Below are 21942 nucleotides of genomic sequence, written 5' to 3' on the forward strand. Positions count from 1 at the left end.
TGTTGCAGGAATCTGAGTTTAATCGCCTTGATAGATTTTCACCAAAAACCAGATAGGTTAGTGCAATAAAAATTACAAGTTTGAGATTTATAAACCTAAGCCGTTCCACTAGAGTGTTGTGAATGAGGATGGTGACACATGGGCAATGCTCTCAAGCATCCATGCTGAGGTCGAGCGAGTTGTTTAGGTGAGGCTGGCAAGAAGTTGCCCATTGTGATCAGCTATGGTGCAACAACCGAGTTGCATGGTTTCAATCTAGAGTTGCTATGGTAAAGGATGATCGTGGAGCTCCCATGGCATCCCGTTTCCCGACCAGCGAGTTGGTTGGCGGTCGCTTGGGGCCTCACTAACCATAATTGTTCCATCAGATGCTCTTTCTCGCCACGATTAGTTGCCCGCCATGTTAGGGTTGTTCTCCTCGACCAATTGGCCATCGTGCATCATTGCCCAACATGGGCTTTGAACTGCTGGTGAAATTGTTGCCCGCCACAAGGCGTGTCACATTGGTTTCCATAGCTTAGTGAGGCACTGTTGAAGAGACGTTGAATGCATTGAGGTTGGTGAGGTGTTATATGTCGGTCACCACAACTTGGTTGCCATGAGGTGGCCTAGGTGCTTTGTAGCGTGAAAATTTGATCACCGTTGTGTGAAACCTTCTCCATGAAATTGCCTACTTGTTGCCTGTTGGAGGTGTTGTGTTCTAGTTGTCTGTCGAGGGGCGCGAGTCTTGTTGTTTGTCGAGGGGCGTCGGCCTTGTTGCCCGCCAAGCGGCGTGAACGTGTAGTATGCTTCCAACATTCTCTCTCTCTCTCTCTCTCTCTCTCTCTCTCTCTCTCTCTCTCTCTTTATTTTATTATTTTTTTATTTACCATACTTGCTTATGGATCCGCCTCCTTCTTGATCTCTTATAGTAAGTCTATGTGCTATCCGACTTTGCTTCCTGCCTTCTTGGCCCAAAGAGAGCTTGCGACGTGTGTCTTCAGCATTTACAAAATTGTCTGCTCGATCCATGAACTCTCTTAAGGTGGATGGAGCTTTCCTAGCTAATTTTTTCATGAACGGGCTTCGGGGCTAGATGCCCCCTAGGAGGGCGGCCAATGTGATCTTCTCATCTTGGTCATCCATAGTGAGCCTTTCTTTGTCGAAGCGCGTTAAATAGGCTTTCAATATTTTTCCATCCTTTTGGTTTATGGTTAGTAGATAAGCAGCTGGTCTACAACGCCTTCTACTCATCATAAATTGTGTGAGGAACTGCTTTGCCAGCTCCTTAAACTTCCAATGGGTTTGAGACGTAGAGTGCCAAACCAGCGCCACGCTATCTCTTTCAAATTAGTGGGAAAGCACGACAAGCCACTTCCTTGGGGAAGCCGTGAAGAGTCATATGTGCATTGAAATTTCTCAGCTGGTCAACAGGGTCCTTGGATTTGTTGTATAAGTCGATCTATGGCACTTTGAATTTGGACAATGTGGTTATTGCCATGACTTACTTTTTGTAAGGAAGATTTGTATGAGTAAGCAGCTGCTCCACTGGAGAGGAACCACCAATCCTTTTCTCCATCTCCTCGAAGTTGTCAATTAGATTGTGCTATTCGTCGTGCAACCTTTTTCTTCTCTATCTCTTCGTTGTTTACACCTTTTGCATTATGTGTATCTCCCTCAACCTGCCCGTTTTGGATAGGACGGCCATATAATTTTTTGTTCTCTTTTTGTAGTTACTCGATAATTGCCATCGCTTACTTCAATTTTTCTCAGCTTCTGCCAACCTTGTCTCTATGTCTGCCATGCTTGCTTATCGATCACGGTTTGCGTGTGATCGCATAATGGTTGGCATGTGAAAATCATATTGAAATCTGTAGAAATTCCACATATGGCACCACTGTTAAGGACATGTTTCATACTACCAACCACACGAATGACTTGCAACGAATAAATGGACGGCACTGGTTGCCTTGGGGACCATCCGTTCCAAATTCAAAATAATGATTATACGATATTTGTACACTCACAACTGTAATTATTATTTTTATTTAAAAAAAAAATTCAAACTATGATGAAATGGATGAGATGGGTTTTGAACGGACTAAAATTTCAGGAATTGGTCAGAATGATATCAATGAATCAATAACAAATAAAACCCACAAAGCTAGAATATTGACTTTTTTTTTTTTTTTTTTTTTTTTTTTCTCTAGCATTGAAACTAGAAAATTGGACCCCAAAACTAATTTTTCTCTAGCATATCTTGACTTTTTGGTCTTCACCTCACAAACTACAGCCTCTTTAACCATCGAGATTGTGCCATATTTTCTACTCGAAATGATATTAATAGTCAGATTTGGAAGAATGTTGCAATCTGTCACTTTTGATAGTTTGGGTGAGCTGTAAAATAGCATAGTACACTTTGTTAAGATCCAATTCATATTGTAGGATTGATGTGATGTTGCCTATTTTTAATCGTCTTAATTATCATATTTAATTGGAATAACAATACTATTTGTCAATTCATGATATGTAAGTTTTTAATAGTTTATAATATCATGAGGATGTAAATTACATTTAACCCTAACTTATTTCTACTCTCCTTTATCTAATTCCTTGGTTGCTGAGCATATATATATATATATATATATATAGATTCTTTGATTATGATATTTCTGAAAGTAAAATTAGATCCATCCATAGGGCTATTGAATTTGCTGATAAATTTTTTGATGTTATCGTTGATAAAAACCAATTACAAAGATTCCTTGGTTCGCTTAATTATGTTGCCGAATTTTATCAAAACATGATAAAGCAATGTAAGCCATTATTTGAAAGGCTACAAAATTATCCTCCTGTTTGGTCAGAAATTCATACTAATCTTGTTAAACGAATCAAGGCAATATATATATATATATCTCTCTGTTAAATGTCATTTTCTTCTTTTTTAACTTTTTCATTAATTATTTTTGGAATATTCAGTCTATATTTCTTTATTTTTATAAGAACACTGTAAACTTCATTCATCATTGTTTGGAATCAAACCGTGAATACATAGAGGAATAAAATCAAAAGTTGTGGTATAACCATTGATGCCAAGGGCATCCTTGCTTAAGGCGTGAGCAACACAGTTGTTAGCTCTTACAGTATGCCTAGTTGACCATGTGGTGAATGTGACGCCCCCAAATCCCCACGCCCGAATACAGGGAAATCGAGACGTCCGGATGGTGACAACCCGGGTCCCCATCCCATCGACGGTGCCAAGTGTGTGCAGAAGCAACAAATGTGCACGGAATAACACGCAGCGGATAACGAAAGTCATAACTAAGTACCAGAATTGTTTTCAACGTAATACAAGCTGTTTAAAACGTACATAAATAAAATATTACAAAACACGTATACAATAAAATATCAAATACAAAGCATATCATCAGCAACCCGGCGGAGCCGCATCCTCGGGCTCAGCCTCCTCCTCCTCCTCCTCGAACTCTGCACCAAAAGCTACGGAACCAAAAATGGTACCGCAGGTAAGTAAACCCAAACACCACCAGATAAAAATACATAGAACTCAAACAACATGGATGCAAGAAAAACCAATGCACATGCCCCGCAAAACCACATTTTTACCACGCACGCCAAAAACCCATTTGGCCCAATAAAAACATATTCTTAAAAACCACGCCTCGCCATTATCCCAGATAATGGCCCAAACCACCATTTTCCCAGAAAATAGATCAAAAGCCTCAAAACCAAAACTCGCCATTTTCCCAGAAAATGGCCCGCATCCGAAAACCATAAAAACACACCGGTTATGCATGCACCATGATCTCCCATAGGGATCATCCGCACACCCTGGCTATGTGCCACACCGCAGGTAAGGACCGCGCATGTGACACCTAACGAGCGATGCCCAGACTCGCGCCCCGTGCGTACCTGGCCAGGCCATCCTCTAGCCCTCGCCAGCGAAGGGCCACGGAGTCGGTGAGTAGAGCGATACCCAGACTCGCGCCCCGCGCGTACCTGGCCGGGCCATCCTCTAGCCCCGCTCCCGTCGTCGCCCAGCGACAACTCAGGGGACGTCACTCAGTATTATCTACTCCCGAGTGACCAGAGGAGCTCCACCGAGATAATAACCCATCCCGGCTTGGGCTCGTGAGACACACGCACCCGAAAATCCATTCACGCCAACAAAACAGGATTTCTCAAATAAAATAAAATACACGTGCATGCCTCATGCAAATGCAATTATCAACGCACAAAACAAACAACCAATCATAAAACAATAAATCAAGCAACTCCGTCCTCCATCCATCCGACCCCCGAACTCCTTGGACTCAGTCCAGAATCAACCAACCAGCAGCAATAAATTATTGAAAGAGCAATATATATTTAAATCTGAAAATAGGGTTTGGAAAATACTTACAGCACTATATGGCAATTTTAGAAAACACGCGGCGTTACAAACGGCGCCGGAAAAGCAATGTCACAGTGAAAATTCACTGTGGCCGTGGGTTGTGAAAAACCCACTTTTGAACGGGGACAAACTAGGGCTTGGGATTGATAGGGAATGGTCTAGGGATGGTTGTGAAGCTATTGGAAGTGGTGGTTGGCCGTGGGTGGCGGCAGAAACGGCGGTGGGAGGCCGGATTACCCAAAACGGAAAGCAAGCTCGTAGGAGCTGTTCCGGTGGTCGTTGGAGGCCGAAAATGGGTGGGTTAGGACGGTAAGGGACCGGTGATGAAGTGGTGAAGAAATGGTGGCCGGAGGTGGAGCGACGGCGGCGGAACGGACGAAAAACCGTGGGGCTTTGAGGAGGATTTTCGGCCAAACGGCCGGCCGGCAGGGGGAGATATTTGGTGGGAAGGTGCACCGGAGGGAGGGGGTTCGAACGAGACCGGCGGTGAGCCAAACGGTGGCCGGACGGCGGCGGTCTGGGCTGAAGAAGATTCCGGCCGTGGGTGAGGAGAGAGAAGAGAGAGAGAGGCCGGGGGGGCTCGATCGGGGAGAGAGAAAAGAAAAAAAAAGAAAAGAAAGAAAAAAGAAAAAGGAAGGAAAAAGAAAGAAGGAAAAAGAAAAAAAAGAAAAAGGAAAAAGAAGAGAAAAAGGAAAAGAGTCGTAGGGAAAAGATGAGGTCCATTCCTCATTCCGGGAAACAAAACTAAACCGCCAAAAAAGATTAAAAACTACAAAACAACTTAAAGAAATAAAACACAACATCAAATAAATTAAAAACCAATTTTAAAACGCAATTAAATTAAAATAATTAAACTAATATATTAATTAAAATAAAAACAATTATTTCAGCGAAAATACACTCAAAAGCGAGTCATCACAGTGAAAGAGTTGATGGTGGTTTTAGTATCTGAGAGCACTAGCATTGGCTTCATCAAAAACCAATACATCTTCAAATTTTGATGAATTTACTTAAAATGAACCTACATTAGATTCATCAAAGGAGTTTTTGGAAAACTTTGAACTACAGTAATTGTTGCTCTTCCTTCAAATTTCAAGGTCTACTATTCCACATTCAAACTAATATTTTATTCTAATTTTAATAGGCAATGATTTTATTTTATTTTATTCTAAATGAGTTGGAAATCAATTATTTAAGTACTAAATTAAACTATTAATGTCCATATGGTTAGTATAATTACAAAATATGAAGAAAAAATTAAAAATATTATTATTAAGAAAATAATATTATATTATTATTTTGATAAATCTAATGGCTAATCCAATGTGGAATTATAGATATGAAAGTTTTGAATTTATGAAAAATGTGTACTTTTCATCAAATTTTGAAGATGAATTTGATGAGTCCAATGTTAGTGCTCTGAGATTAGTTGACCTGCATAGGTGTGTGAGTTTGAATCTGAAATGAGGCCCTTAACCACTTGTAGAGAGTCCCCCTCCATTATGATCTCTTGATAGCCAAAGGATTTACAGAAGATGGAGGCTTGTAGTGCCGTATAGGCTTCTGCCAATAGAGGTCATGTTGCATCCTTAGAGTAGCTAGCACCTTCCCCTCATGGTCCCTGACAATAGCACCCACACCCACCTTGCATTTGGTTTTGTCAAAAGATGCATCCCAGTTCAATTTGGGGGGTGTAGCCCAGGCAGTATGTTGCTGCACTTTGTTTGTGGGGCTCTTGCCCTGCTGTTGACTTTGTTGCAGTTCCTTCATGAGTTGTCTTGAGTTTTGAGCAATGGTGCTTGGGTGCAGAAAGGACTTTTTGAAGATCATATCATTCCTCCTCTTCCAAATTAGCCAAAAGGTGGTTGCAAAAGACACCATGTCATCCTGTTCCAGTAGCTCAAACATAATTTCTACTAGGTCTTTAAAGCAGTTGAAAAGAGGACTTGCCTTTTGCAGTTTCCTTGTTATGATAACCCGTTTTTACGTGTATTTTCACTGAAAGAGTGTTTTTAATTTAATTAATATGGTAGTTATTTTATTTTAAATTATTGTATTTTAAATTGTTTTTATTTGAATTTGATGTGGTGTTTAATTTATTTTAGTTTTTTTATGTTTTTAAAATCGTTTTCGGCGGATCAGTTTTTGGTTTCCAGGAGTGAGGATTGGATCTCATTTCTTTTCTTTTCTTTTCTTTTTCTTTTTCCCTTTTTCCTTTTTCCTTTTTCCTTTTCTTTCCTTCTTCTTTCTTTCTTTTTTCTTCTTCTTTTTCTCTTCTCTCTCGCGTACGCCCAACTGCTCTCTTCCTCTCTCCTGTCACCGTCCATTGACCAGTCCCGACCTACTGCTGTCCGGCCACTGTGGTTGACACCACCCCTGTCGTTCGGTTCCCCTCTGGCCGGCGCACCACCCCACCAAATCCCAGCCCCATCCGAGCCGCCGTTAGCCCCTACAGCCCTTTATTTCCGCACGGCTTTTTGCCGATTCCGGTGCCGTCGCTCCACCTCCGGCCACCACCTCTTCACAACTTCTTCATCTACCTCTTGCCGTCCTAACCCACCCAATTTCAGCCCCGATCCGTTGCCAGAACAGCTCCCACGAGTTCAACTCCATTCGGCCCCTTTTTGGACTTCCACTGCCGTTTCCACCACCACCCACGACCAAAACTCATTTCCTTTAACTTCATAAACATCTCAAGGCCATTCCTTATCAATTTCGTGTCTTGGTTTGTCCCCAGTCGAAAGTGGGTAATTTATTACCCACGGCCACAGTGTAAAATACACTGTTACGTTGCTTTTTCTCCGCCATTTGCAATGCCGCGAGCTTTCAAAAAATACCGTATAGCGCTGTAAGTATTTTTCAAACTCTATTTTAGATTTAAATATATTTTTTCTCTTACAATATATTATCTGGTTGGTTAGTTGATTCCGGACTTAGTCCGAGGAGTTTGGGGGTCGGATGGATTGAGGACGGAGTTGCTTGGTTTATTGATTTGTGATTGGTTGGTTGTTTTGTGCCTTGAGGTTGCATTTACATGGTGCATGCACGTGCATTTTATTTAATTGAGAAAATCCTGTTTTATTGGCGTAAATGGATTTTCGGGTGCGTGTGTATCACGACCCCAAGCCGAGATGGGGTATTATCTCGGTGGAGTTCCTCTGGTCACTCGGGAGCGTAATATACTGAGTGACGTCCCCTGAGTTATCGCTGGACAACAACGGGAGTGGGCGGGATGGTAACGCTCTTATACCGACTCTGTGGCCCTTCGCTGGCGAGGGCTTGATTGAGTTGAATTATTGCATTTTTAATGCTTTTGGAACCAATATATATTAATTCTTTCATTACTTTATCATTGGTTTTATATGAAAAAATGAATGAATCAAAGTTGTGATTTTAATTGATTAAAAGCATGAATTTCTGCTCTAATTTTATCAACTGCCAATTAATATGGATTATGGTACATTTCGTTCGAGCGGCGGCTTCTGGCCGCTCGAGCGAAGTCAGGCAGATTCAAACACTCGACTTTCGCTCGACAATGGGCTCGAGCGAGATGCGGGAAAAGAGATCGCTCGAGCGGAGGCATTTGGCCGCTCGAGCGAATTCAGGCAGAGTCGAACGTTTGATGTTCGCTCGACAGGCCGCTCAAGCGAACTTAGATAGAGTCGAACGCTCGATGTTCGCTCGACACTCCGCTCGAACGAATATCGCATTTTTACAGATCAGGGTTCATTCCGCCGTCAGAGTATATATATGTTTTTTTACATCTTAGGACGACTCTTGGGCTAGAAAACTCGGTTTTTGAGTAGAGAAACACTTGGAATTCATTTTTTCTTTGATTTTCGTTCAGATTCAAAGAGGAGGATTCATTCAATCGATCATTCACGCAGCTACACAATTTCCACTGGATCATTCACTCACACTGCAGCAGATTGAAGAACTCCTTGAGGGGTCCAATTGCCACTGCAGCTCAGCCTCCTCCACCGCTTCGAATCTTCATCTCCATTCAACTGGCTTGATCTTTTCAATTCCCTACTTGCTATTTCATTTCAGTTTTGAGTTTCTGAATTATTTTAGAGAATTTTGATTTAGACGTTTGAGTAATTTATTTGTTATTCATTTAATTCGTGTTATTTATTCTTATCGTTTCGTTAAGCTTTCACTTTAGTATTGATTACAATTACGGTGGTTTAATTTAAGAATTTGTGATTTGAATATAATGATGAACCCTAGAACATTGAATTTGGGGCTTTTCAATTTCAGTGCATGTTTTGTCAATTACTTCCTAATTTAGTTTAATTCTTAATTTAGTTTTATCAATTTCTGAGTTAAATCTATTAGTCCTTTACATTCCGATCCGACAATCAAAATTCAAAAATATGAATCTAGTCCAAGACTAGTGTCCTCTCCCATCCATTGCACATACCATCATTTTATTTTCTCTTTGTGAAGTTTTTCACCTTTTTCAACGAGTTTGATTTCTAAGTAACTTTCCTTGAGGAGATGATTTAGGAATTTATTCCTAATTATTACACGACATCCTCCTGCACTTGGGATAGCTTTAGTGCTACTCGTTTTTGAGTGAGTCAGGGCTAGAGGATGCTAAACTGAGCATCGCTTGTTTAGGTGTCACACGCGTGGTCGTTACCCGCGGTGTGTCACAAGAGCCAGGGTGTGCGGATGACCCCTAGGGGAGGTCATGGTGCATTCGGATAAATTGAATATTGGTTTGAGTTGGTTTTGGGCCAAATGAGACTTTTGGCGTGAGTTGGAAAGAAATATGTTTTTGGGGCCAAATGAGATTTTTGGCGTGCGTGGGAAAAATATGGTTTTACGGGTCATGTGCATTTGCATCCTTTTATGCATATTGTTGAGTTTTAATATGCTTTTATCTAGTGACGTTTAGATTTTACTTACCTGCGGCACCATTTTTGGTACTGTAGATTTTGGTGCAGAGTTCGAGGAGGAGGAGGAGGCTGAGCCCGAGGATGCGGCTCCGCCAGAATTCTGAATTAGAGTTATGCTTTGTATTTGGTTTTAAAACAATATATGTGGTTTGTAATATTTTAATATGTATGTTTTGAACAGGTTTGTATTAAACTAAGAAAAATTCTGGTACTTAGTTATATGATTTTCGTTATCCGCTGCGTGTTTCTTTTTGCACATTTGTTGCTTATACACACACTTGGCACTCGTCGATAGGGTGGTGACCCGTGTTGTCATCATCCGGACGTCTCGATTTTCCCGTGTTCGTATGTGGGGATTTGGGGGCGTCACAAATGGTATCAGAGCGATTTGGCTCTGGGTAAAACCACATGTCTCGTAGGTAGTACCATAATATTTTTTTAAAGTTGTGTTTTAAAATTTATTTTAAGTAAAGTTGCTATTTGAATTGTTTTGTTTGATTTGAATTTGTTTGAGCTTGTTTGATTGTATTTATTTATTTAGTTATGTTATTGCATGCTAGTTTCTTTTGTTTCTTGTTATGTGGTTTGGTTTTGGTTTTTGGTTTTATGTTGTTGGTTTTATTTGTTTTCTTAAAAGGGGGTCAAAGGTTGTGTTGTGGCAAGAAGATGGTGAGGCCAAGGAAGTCTACTCAAGAGCCTCGGGATGATACGCCTCGGGATGATGCTATAGCCCAAACAATAGGGCAGATGACGGAGTTCATGCAACAAAATTTTAGGCCACAACAAGGAGGGTTTTGGCCACAACAAGGAGGGCCTTGGCCACAACAGGGAGGGCCTTGGCCATACCCAGGAGGGCCTAGTGGCATGGTGCAAGCTGGATGCACCTATGAGCGCTTTCTAGCGCACAAAACTCCACCCTTCATGGGAGAAGAGGATCCACTACAGGCTGAAAAGTGGGTCAGAGATTTAGAGAGAACTTTTAAAGTATGTGGTTGCATTGAGGCGCAACAAGTACTCTATGCCAGCTATCTGTTGCAAGGCACCACTTTTGAGTGGTGGGATACCAAGAGAGTAATGCTGGAGTCAGAGTTGGGATCTTTTGCCGCTGTGACCTGGCAGCGTTTTAAGAAAAAATTTAATGACCGATTCTTTCCCGCTTCCATGAGGAGACAAAAAGCAAGAGAGTTCTCAAGCTTGGTCCAAGGGAGCATGACCGTGGAACAGTACGCCCGAAGATTTATAGAGCTTGGGCGATTTGCTCCCCACCTCATCACCTTGAAGGAGATGCAGGCCGAGCGTTTCCAGGAGGGTCTGCGTCCTGATATACGCAGAATGGTGGTTTGCCACCGGATATCCACTTTTCAGGATTTAGTGGACTTGACCACTCTTGTTGAGCAAGAGAATAATCTGAGTATGGACTCCCCTCTAGGACATAAGAGGCGAAATTTTTCTGGTGAAGGAAGTAGTTCGGGTTTGCCTCAGAAATTTGTTCAGCGGGCCAGGACTCGACCACAAGCGGCCTCAGGTGTACGTATGAGAGGACGGGTGCCAATTTGCGGAATTTGTAATAGAGCTCATAAGGGTGAGTGTCGGCTAAGTGGTGGAACCCATTGTTACCGATGTGGCCAAGTGGTACATTTCGCTCGTGAGTGCCCCATTAGAGTTCAAGGAAGCCGTGGAGGTAGACGTGGTGGAAGAACAAATCAGAGGTAAGCAGTGTAAGCCCGGGTTTATACTGTTACACCCGGAGATGTTGATGATGAGGCACCAACGACCCATGATACTAGAGTAATTACAGGTATGGATCTAATTTAATTTAACGTTGGATTTGATTTTTGGTGTGCTTTGGTTTCTTTGTGTATTTGGATTTCATGGGTTAATGTGTTTGGTTCAGTGAGAGTCCGTTTATATGAGTTTTATGCTTGCACTTTGTTTGATTCGAGTGCATCACAATCATTTGTATCTTCCACTTTCGCTCGGATGTGTAATTTGGTTACGGAACCTTTGCCGAAGTCCTTGGTAGTGGCTCTACCAAATGGTGAAGTGGTATGGTGTTCCAAAGTTGCTTTGGGTTGCCCATTAAATTTTGATAGAAGGTTTTTGGATGCTGATTTGATTGTGTTTAAGCTGCTCAGTTTTGATATCATCCTTGGGATAGATTGGCTATACCGATATTCTGCGAGTATTAATTGCAGAAGTCGAGTAATCAACTTTCAGCTTCCAGATGGGGATTATCTGGAATTTGCGGGAAGTAAGCTAAAGGAAAAGCCGGTAGTTATATCGGCAGTTCAAGCAAGAAGGAACTCGTTGTTGAAGAGTTCCTTGACGTGTTTGTGGAGGACTTGTCTGGGCTACCCCCTGTTCGTGAAATGGAGTTTGTTATAGATTTGGAACCTGGAGCGGCTCCTATACATAAAGCTCCTTACCGTATGGCATCGGTTGAATTAAAAGAGTTGAAAACTCAGTTGCAAGGGCTGGTAGATAAGGGGTTCATTCAACCAAGTACTTCGCCATGGGGTGGGCCAGTGCTGTTTGTTAAAAAGAAAGATGGAACCCTCCGTATGTGCATTGATTATCGGAAATTAAATAAGGTGACCATAAAAAATAAATATCCTCTCCCATGGATCGATGATTTGTTTGATTAGCTTCAAGGAGCAGCTGTGTTCTCGAAGATTGATTTGAGGTCAGGATACTACCAGTTGAGGATAAGAGACAAGGATGTACCCAAAACTGCTTTCAGGTTGAGATATGGGCATTATGAATTTAAGGTGATACCATTTGGGTTAGCCAATGCCCCTGCTGCTTTCATGGATTTAATGAATCGGGTATTTCGACCTTATTTGGATTCCTTTGTGGTAGTATTCATTGATGATATTTTAATTTATTCCTGAGATGTTGAAGAGCATGTTTATCATCTTCGTCTAGTTCTTGAGAAATTAAGAGAACACCAGTTGTATGCCAAGCTCAGCAAGTGTGAATTCTAGTTGGAGGAAGTCAGATTTCTTGGGCATGTGATCTCCCGAGACGGAGTGGCTGTTGATCCTAGTAAGGTGGAAGCCATTTTGTCATGGCAGCATTCGACGACAGTGCGTGAGATTCGGAATTTCTTGGGACTTGCCGGGTATTACCGAAGATTTGTGGAGAGATTTTCTCGACTATCTAGACCTCTCACAACTTCAACTAGAAAGAATGTAGAATTTATTTGGTCAGACAAGTGTGAGAGAAGCTTCCAAGAATTGAAGAACAGGTTGACAACTGCACCAGTGTTGGCGTTTCCAGAATCGCATACGCCATTTGTAGTCTTCAGTGATGCGTCTAAATTTGGATTGGGTTGTGTCCTTATGCAGGAGGGATGGGTTGTTGCTTATGCATTCCGTCAGCTAAATGATCATGAGAAGAATTATCCGATGCACGATTTGGAATTGGTTGCGATTGTATTTGCTCTTAAGATCTGGCGGTACTTTTTGTATGGAGAAGTTTGCGAGGTATACACCGATCACAAGAGCTTGAAGCACTTGTTTTCCCAAAAGAATTTGAACATGAGGCAGAGGCGATGGCTAGAGTTAATCAGTGACTACCAGTGCGAGATCAAGTATCATCCGGGGAAGACAAATATAGTTGCTGATGCTTTGAGTCGAAAATCTCACTTGGAAGATGAGACCTAGTCATCAGAATTGGATTCTTTACTTTGCGGGATGAGAAGACTCCTTATTGAAAGTTCATAGCAAGAGAAAATATTATTTTCAATTTTTGATATTCGAGTGGCTGATTTTGAGGAATTGAAGACTCTTCAAAAGAAGGATCCGAAGGTGTTGGATATCAGAAAAAGAGTCAGAAAATCTTGAGGGCCGTTGCATTACAGTATGGATAAAGATGAAATTTTTCGGTTCCGAGATCGTAGAGTGGTCCCCAAAGATTCAGAATTCAAGGAGTTGATTATGGCAGAAGCTCATGCGGCCCTTTATTCAGTTCATCCTGGCAGTACGAAGATGTACTGGGACTTGAAGAAAAATTATTGGTGGGATGGAATGAAGAAGGATATTGCCCTGTATATCGAGAGATGCCACACATGCCGTCAAGTCAAGGCCGAGCATCAAAGACCCGCCGGTATGCTCCAACCCCTCCCTATTCCTGAGTGGAAGTGGGATGACATCACGATGGATTTTGTAGTGGGCTTACTGAGGACCATTAGTGGGAAGAATTCTGTTTGGGTGATTGTTGACCAGTTAACGAAGAGTGTTCATTTCTTGCCTGTCAATAAGACTGATTCCTTGGGTAATTTGACTTGCTTGTACATGAAAGATATAGTGCGGTTGCACAGTATACCGAAGAGTATTGTGTCGGATCGTGACCCAAGGTTCACGTCTCAGTTTTGGAAAAGTTTGCAGGTGGCATTGGGTACTAAGTTGAAGTTCAGTACTACATATCACCCGCAGACGGACGGCCAATCAGAGCGCACCATTCAGACCCTTTAAGATATGTTACAAGCATGTGTCATGGAATTTCAAGGGAGTTGGAAAAATCATTTGCCGCTCATAGAATTTGCGTATAATAACAACTTTCATGCGTCCATTTAGATGGCTCCTTATGAAGCTCTTTATATGAGGAAGTGCAGATCGCCCTTGTGTTGGGATGAAGTTGGGGAGAACAAAATCATTGGGCCCGAAATAATTCAAGAGATGCAAAGCCAAGTTCGGATCATCAGGGATAAAATGACGGTAGCTCAGAGTCGTCAGAAAAGCTACACTGATACTAGGAGGAGAGAGCTATCGTTTGAAGAAGGTGATTAGGTTTATCTCAAAGTCTCTCCCATGAAAGGGGTTAAGCGTTTTGGTAAAAGGAGGAAACTGGATCCGAGATATGTCGGCCCTTTTCAGATTTTGGAGAAGGTAGGGTCCGTCGCGTATAGAGTTGCTTTGCCAAAATATTTTGGGGATATTCACGATGTCTTCCATGTATCATCCTTGAAGAAGAGTTTTGGTCAACAAGAGCCGCACTTTGTCAACCCAGAGTGTATTCAGTTGCAACTGGACCTTACTTATGAGGTTGTTTCGTCGCAGATCATGGATTGGAAAGAGCAACAGTTGAGATCCAAGACGATACCTCTGGTAAAGGTAGCATGGGGAGATCCGTTAGCTCAAGATTTCTCTTGGGAGAGAGTAGTTGACATGAGGGAGTAGTACCCCTACTTGTTTGAGTAAATGACGGTACGTTTCTTAAACTTGGTCTTAGTGGAATTATGTGGCTTGTTTCAAGTTGGTGTTTGATCTTGCAAATTTCGAGGACGAAATTTATTTTTAAGGGGGGGAGGATGTGATGACTCGTTTTTACGTGTATTTTCACTGAATGAGTGTTTTTAATATAATTAATATAGTAGTTATTTTATTTTAAATTATTGTATTTTAAATTGTTTTTATTTCAGTTTGATATGGTGTTTAATTTATTTTAGTTGTTTTATGTTTTTAAAATCGTTTTCGTTGGATCAGTTTTTGGTTTCCGGGAGTGAGGATTGGACCTCAGTTCTTTTCTTTTCTCTTTTTTCTTTTTCCCTTTTTCCTTTTTCCTTTTCTTTCCTTCTTCTTTCTTTTTTCTTCTTCTTTTTCTCTTCTCTCCCACGTACACCCAGCTGCTCTCTTCTTCTCTCCCGTCGCCGTCCGTTGACCAACCCCGACCCACTGCCGTCCGGCCGCCGTGGTCGACACCACCCCTGCCGTTCAGTTCCCCTCCGGCTGGCCCACCACCCCACCGAATCCCAGCCCCATCTGAGCTGCCGTTAGCCCCCTACAACCCTTTCTTTCCGCATGACTTTTTGCCGATTCCAGTGCCGTCGCTCTACCTCCGGCCACCATCTCTTCACAGCTTCTTCCTCTACCTCTTGCCATCCTAACCCACCCAATTTCGGCCCCGATCCGTTGCCGGAACAGCTCCCACGAGCTCAACTCCGTTCAGCCCCTTTTTGGACTTCCACCGCCGTTTCCACCGCCACCCACGGCCAAAGTTCACTTCCTTTAGCTTCATAAACATCTCAAGGTCATTCCATATCAATTTCATGTCTTGGTTTTTCCCCGTTCGAAAGTGGGTAATTTATTACCCACGGCCACAGTGTAAAATACACTGTTACGTTGCTTTTTCTTCGCCGTTTGCAACGCCTCGAGTTTTCTAAAAATACCACTTTTAAAAAAACACCGCGAGCTCTGTAAGTATTTTTCAAACTCTATTTTAGATTTAAATATATTTTTGCTCTTACAATATATTATCTGGTTGGTTGGTTGATTCCGGACTGAGTTCGAGGAGTTCTGGGGTCGGATGGATTGAGGACGGAGTTGCTTGGTTTGTTGATTTGTGATTGGTTGGTTGTTTTGTGCCTTGAGGTTGCATTTACATGGTGCATGCACGTGCATTTTATTTAATTGAGAAAATCCTGTTTTATTGGCGTAAATGAATTTTTGGGTGCGTGTGTATCACGACCCCAAGCCGGGATGGGGTATTATCTCGGTGGAGCTCCTCTGGTCATTCGAGAGCGTAATATACTGAGTGACGTCCCCTGAGTTGTCCCTGGGCTACAACGGGTGGGATGGTAACGCTCTCGTACCGACTCCGTGGCCCTTCGCTGGCGAGGGTTAGAGAATGCTTGGCTAAGAACGCGCGAGGCGCGGAACTGGGTATCGCTCGTTTAGGTGTGACATGCGTGGTCGTTACCCGCGGTGTGTCACAGGAGCCAGGGTGTGCGAATGACCCCTAAGGGAGGTCATGGTGCATTCGGATTAATTGGATATTGGTTTGAGTTGGTTTTGGGCCAAATGAGACTTTTGGCGTGAGTTGGAAAGAAATATGTTTTTGGGGCCAAATGAGATTTTTGGCGTGCGTGGGAAAAATATGGTTTTACGGGTCATGTGCATTTGCATCCTTTTATGCATATTGTTGAGTTTTAATATGTTTTTATCTAATGGCGTTTGGATTTTACTTACTTGTGGCACCATTTTTGGTACCGTAGATTTTGGTGTAGAGTTCGAGGAGGAGGAGGAGGCTGAGCCCTAGGATGCGGCTCCGCCAGAGTTCTGAGTTGGAGTTATGCTTTGTATTTGGTTTTAAAACAATATCTGTGGTTTGTAATATTTTAATATGTATGTTTTGAACAACTTTGTATTAAACTAAGAAAAATTCTGGTACTTAGTTATATGACTTTCGTTATCCGCTATGTGTTTCTTTTTGCATATTTGTTGCTTATATACACACTTGGCACTCGTCGATAGGGTGGTGACCCGTGTTGTCATCATCCAGATGTCTCGATTTTCCCGTGTCCGTATGTGGGGATTTGGGGGCGTCACACTTGTACTTTGTCCTCACACGTCCATGGCTGATGGGCATGTCCAAAGAATATGCTTAGTTGTTTTTGGTTGCTGCTTATAAATTAGCTAGGTAGGGTCCTCAACCACATTTCTTTGCACAAGGTTATCTCTAGTAGGTAGAGCATTTAGGCATGCTCTCCAGAGGATGGTTTTTGAAGCATTTGGGATTTCCAACCTCCAGATTTTAGTCCAGGAGTCTGTTGTTTTGGCTTGTTCAGATGATTGACCTAGTTTTTGGTTCTCTAACTCAATGATCAAGTGATAAGTACTTCTGACACTAAAATCACTTGAGGTTGTGCATCTCCATATCAACCTGTTTGGTTTAGCATAGAGGCTCAAAGGGATTTTCAGTATTATAGCAGCTTCCTCCTCAGTGAAAATGGCCTCAACCAGATCTTTGTTCCACTCCTTAGCATTTTTATCCATGAGGAATGAGACCTTTTGTGTCAGCATGCATGAATCTGATAGAGAGACTGTGTATGTTCGACTCCTTAGGCTTCCAAGATTTCTCCCTCTTTTTATTTTATGGTTAGCAGATAGGTAGTTGGTCTACGACGCCTTCTACTTATCATAAACTATGTAAGGAATTGCTTTGCTAGCTCATCAAAACTTTCAATGGGTTTGAGACATAGAGTCCCAAACTAGCGCCATGCTATCTCTTTCGAAATCAGTGGGAAAGCACGACAAGCCACTTCCTTGGGGAGTTTGTGAAGAGTCATATGTGCCTTGAAATTTTTCAAGTGATCAACGTCGTCCTTGGATTCGTTGTACAAGACGATCTGTGGTGCTTTGAATTTGGACGGCAGGGGTATTGCCATGACTTCCTTGCTGTAAGGAAGATTTGTATGAGTAAGCAGCTGCTCCACTGGAGAGGAACCATCCATCTTCTTCGCCATCTTCTTGCACTTGTCAATCAGACTGTGCAGTTTGTCATGTAACATTTTTCTTCTCTATCTCTTCGCTGTTTACGCATTCTGTATTATGTGTATCTCCTTCAACTTGCTAGTTTTGGACAGAAGGGGGGCCGTCTTTCTGCCGTTTTAGTTTTTTGTTCTCTTTTTGTAGTTACTCGACAATTGCCATCGCTTGCTTCAATTTTTTCTCAGCTTCTGCCAACTTCGTCTCTATATCTACCATGCTTGCTTATGGATCATGGTTTGTGTGTGATCATGTAATGATTGGCATATGAAGATCACGTTGAAATATGTAAATATTTCACAGACGGAGCCCCTGTTAAGGATGTGTTTTACACCACCAACCACACGAATAACCTGTAAATAACAAAGGGGAGGCACTGGTTGCCCTGAGGACACTCCGTTTCCACATTTAGAATAATAATATGAGGGCAAATGTATGTAGAAGATAAAATAAGTCAAATGAATAGTTTGTTACCTCCCGTAGGTTATTTATAAATGTTATATCATTGGAGTGATAAAAAGTCTAATTAGTCTTGTGAAATATTCTTCTCTTAGTTGTAAGAGCATCTCTCCTCTTAGGAATATGAGTCAACTTCCTTTTAGGAGTCTGAGTTCTTGTCCTATCTCTTATTAGCTTTATTTCTTGATTTTCGATTTTATCCTGAGACTAAATTATAGGATGCTAATTTAATCCCTACAAATTGTAAAAAAGGTTTTGATAGATCAAGAAAGAACAAAAATGCGAACAAAAATGCAAACACGATTGAACGAAATCCAATTCCTCAATCGAATTCTTGACAAGATAAAGAGGAAAGAAAAGGCAATCTTCCTCAATTCTTAACATATTTTCATTTTCTTTTATTGAACGACATGTGTTTTTGTTTGCTCCTTTTTTGCTGTTGGACGATGCGTAGGATAGGCTACGGCTACATTTTACCCCGTCTATCCAATTAGGCCGTGCCCAAACGAGAATGACTTCAAAGAACGACTATGTCGCCTGTTACGGCCCTCTCCCTTCATCCCCCACACCCCAGCACGTCGTCGTCCTCCCTCTCTACCGCCCACCTCCGAGTCTCCGTTGTATTCGCCGCTACCTCGCCGTCGCCACCGTTCTCTTCCTCCTCTCCCTAGCCGTATTTCTCCTCTATCCGTCCGACCCGACCATCAAACTTGCCCGAGTCCGGCTCAACCATGTCCGAGTCAAATCGTCCCATGGACTCTCCCTCGACCTATCGTTCTCTCTAACCATCAAGGTCTACAACCGGGACTTCTTCTCCTTGGACTACAATTCCCTGGTTGTCTCGGTCGGCTACCGAGGGAGGGAGCTAGGGTTTGTTAGCTCCCAGGGAGGGCGCGTCAGGGCCAGAGCTTCGTCTTACGTGAACGCCACGCTCGATCTCAATGGGTACGAGGTCATTCACGACGCGTTTTACTTGATCGAAGATTTGGCCAGGGGTGTAATTCCTTTTGATACTGATACGGAAGTGAACGGAGTATTAGGCCTCTTCTTCTTCCAAATTCCTCTCAAGGTAAACCTTACTCATGATTCAATAATTTTATATTTGAAAGCGCTGTATATAGTAATGGAAACTATTCCGTTAGAAATGAATAAAAAATTATGGCTTTTATTTATTTATTGACACTTGATTGTGATTATTGTATTAAATTTGGTTTCGATTGCATGGAATATAATTCCTCGTATATAGTTTTGACCTTGGAAGACCTGGAAAATACTCAACTACTTTGTTCGTGGTCATGTGATGGGTTCTGGTTAGGAAAAGTTAGGAATCTAGGATTTGGAGTGGAGGAGAGGCTGTAGCGTTTTTCTGGAGTTAGTAGAGACAGAATGGGCTGATCTTGATTGAAGCAAGTTGCTGGACCAGCAGATAAAGAAGCTTTTTTGGTTTTTTCGAGGGGTTGGTTTGGTGTGCAAATGATAGAAAGATGGTTTGTTGAAGCTATAAAAGAAAGATTGAGATTTGAGGTTTGGAGAAAGTGAGGGGAGTTGAAATTGATCACTTTCATCTGATGAAGACTGCATATTTATTTTCTATGATTGCTGCACATATGACACCTTAGAAAGCCTAGTGCTATTACAAAGGTGGGAATGTGATTACTGAGTGTTTTGTTCTCATCATGCTCCTACCCAATTAAAAACTAAGATGACTCTATTCTTTAAAAGAAAAAGTATGAAAGAAAGAAGGAAAAAACACAGATTTTTTTCTTTGGCGGGTGGGGGGAGTCTTGTAGCTATTTCATACTTGTTGACTCTGGTCCACCTGAGAGGATTTGAATGGTGTTGAGAGGAAGGGAGAAGGTGTGGTTCAATTTGAAGTGTATGTATGGTAGGGGAGTAGTGGGGCCTTACGTCAAACTCAAATCGGTTGAATTTATTATTGAGTACCTTTGTTTTAATGATGGATGTGGTTTTCAGTAGCTATGATTGCAACAATATCTGCTCATACTGAGGTTCGGATTGGTAAAGCATACTCATACATGGGTTGCATTAGATATGTGCATTGAATAAGTTTCTAGCTCCACTCTATTATCTTCTCATTTCTCGTATAGCATCATTATTTTCCTGTACATCTAACATGAACTGAACACAAGCTCAAATAAATGAAAAAGACAACTGGAAGTAGCAAATTTAGAGATCTTGCGTTTGTTCTGGTTCTTTGGAAATATTTTTATCCGATCACTTGAATTTCACCATACAAGTATGTGGTTGCAAAAAATTCAGTGCTTCCCGTTGGTGAAACAAGTGCTGTACAAGAAAAATTTTAGTTTCTTATGGTGACTCCACAAAATTCTGTTCCTTGTCTAGTTTTGCATGTTACAAGGTCAATCTTTTCTCAATATATTTTTTAACTGTGTTCCTAACATGTCCATTAGGCAAGGGTATCTTGCGAGGTGTATGTAAATTCAAACAACCAGACAATCGTCCGCCAAGATTGCTACCCTGAGGTGAGCTTTTCCTTGCTTTGCACTAGTTAATCGCTATTACAGTTGCACATATAAGAAACTATTCTATCATATCAAACCTGGTTTTATTTTTGATAAGTTATCATATCAAACCTGGTTGTTGGTTTGGGATTGAAAATTTTGGTACTTGGGTTAGCCACATCCTATGAGTCAGAGCCTTTCTACTGGTTCCTTAAACACATTCTAATTCTAGCTAAAAATTCAGTTCTTGGTTTATTAATTAATGCTAGTCCAATTCCTATGTAGCAAGGAAGTGGATTTAATCTGGTTTTGAATATAATCTGGTTTTGCCCTGTGCACTGAGTGGAGATTAAGCAAGCGACAAGATGAACTATGATGGGTAGTCCAACTCGTACTAGTGCAATGCTGTTCCTTGAATTGATTTGGATGATTTATCTTGTTTTGTTTTATTTTAGTTTTTTTATCCCCTAGGATTAGTCGGGACTTTGTTCCAAACGCCTGTTGCTGATAAAAAGTTTTTAGTTCTGTTACATTGTTCCTAGTTTTGTTGCAAATCAACAATGAAATAAATGCTCTGAAGCATTAAGGTTTTCTTGCTGATCCATGAACTAGATTTTTTTTTTTTTTTTTTTTTTTTTTTTTTTTTTTTTTTTTCTGGACAGTGATGGGGGTAGTATCAATATGGCAGAAATTCTCCGTTACGAGTTGGGAGCTGAACATAGGGTTGGTTGATGGTAAAATATTGAAGGGCATTGGGACCAAAGCTGTGTATAAATATTTGGAATAGACCTGTTTATTCATAATGCATTTATGGCGTAAAAATCTACAAGGGATGGTTGGAGTGGTTTGTATTGGTATTGCTTTAGGTGTTGATTCTGACATCTAATTTTGCACAGCGATCTCTTATTAAAAATTCTCGAACTTTTTTCCCTTCTAAACGAGGAGATTCAATAGATTGGCCACACTTAAACCCCCTTTTGTCTCCATGATTTGGTGAATATACCTTCATAATATGTTGAAAAACCTTTCACTTTAGGAATTATGTTTCTTCTCTTTCTTTTGTTGGACATACCTGATTATTCACTATTTGGGAGGTATCTCACAAAATGCTTACTGGGGCTGCACCATCACAAAATTATAGGCATTCGTGAGATGTTTCATGCCTATGCTAGACTTGTTATGTTGTGTCCAATAAAAGAGTTTATGTGATGAAAATTAGAAAATGTAATATATTACAATTTTATCCCACTCTGATGGTACTGTATTTATTAATATTTGAATTGGATTTTAAGTCAAGAAACAAGAGTTGATCGAAGAAATATATTGATACTATAAGGTTTCTTTGAATACGATGTGTAAATTGCAATCTTTTAGCTATGCTTGACATCATATTCCAATCGGGTTTCGCATAGGGTGCTTGGCAAAATTAAGATCCTTTT

General features: G+C 41.3%; 1 protein-coding gene across 2 annotated transcripts; it reads left to right on the plus strand.

Moving 5' to 3' along the window:
- The first annotated feature begins 18438 nt into the window (after positions 1-18438).
- LOC122308300 lies at positions 18439-21477 on the plus strand. 2 transcript variants are annotated; one of them, XM_043121547.1, is made up of 3 exons: positions 18439-19089; positions 20453-20524; positions 20789-21095. In XM_043121547.1, exons 1-3 carry the CDS (start codon positions 18532-18534, stop codon positions 20843-20845), a joined length of 687 nt encoding a protein of 228 aa, XP_042977481.1. In that variant the 5' UTR covers positions 18439-18531; the 3' UTR covers positions 20846-21095. The 2 variants fall into 2 exon arrangements, with proteins under 2 accessions (XP_042977481.1, XP_042977482.1); XM_043121548.1 differs by lacking the exon at positions 20789-21095 and adding an exon at positions 21166-21477 and having other exon boundaries at positions 18446-19089.
- Positions 21478-21942: the final 465 nt, after the last annotated feature.

The sequence above is a fragment of the Carya illinoinensis genome, chromosome 4 (assembly GCF_018687715.1).
Source record: "Carya illinoinensis cultivar Pawnee chromosome 4, C.illinoinensisPawnee_v1, whole genome shotgun sequence".
Classification (NCBI taxonomy): Eukaryota; Viridiplantae; Streptophyta; class Magnoliopsida; order Fagales; family Juglandaceae; genus Carya; species Carya illinoinensis.

Bases quoted from the DNA above. Each gene is read 5' to 3' on its own strand.
- LOC122308300 (XM_043121547.1), top strand. From the start codon at position 18,532: ATGACTTCAAAGAACGACTATGTCGCCTGTTACGGCCCTCTCCCTTCA. The intron at 19,090-20,452 runs GTAAACCTTACT...CATGTCCATTAG, and splicing joins TCTTCCAAATTCCTCTCAAG to GCAAGGGTATCTTGCGAGGT. The intron at 20,525-20,788 runs GTGAGCTTTTCC...ATTCCTATGTAG, and splicing joins GCCAAGATTGCTACCCTGAG to CAAGGAAGTGGATTTAATCT.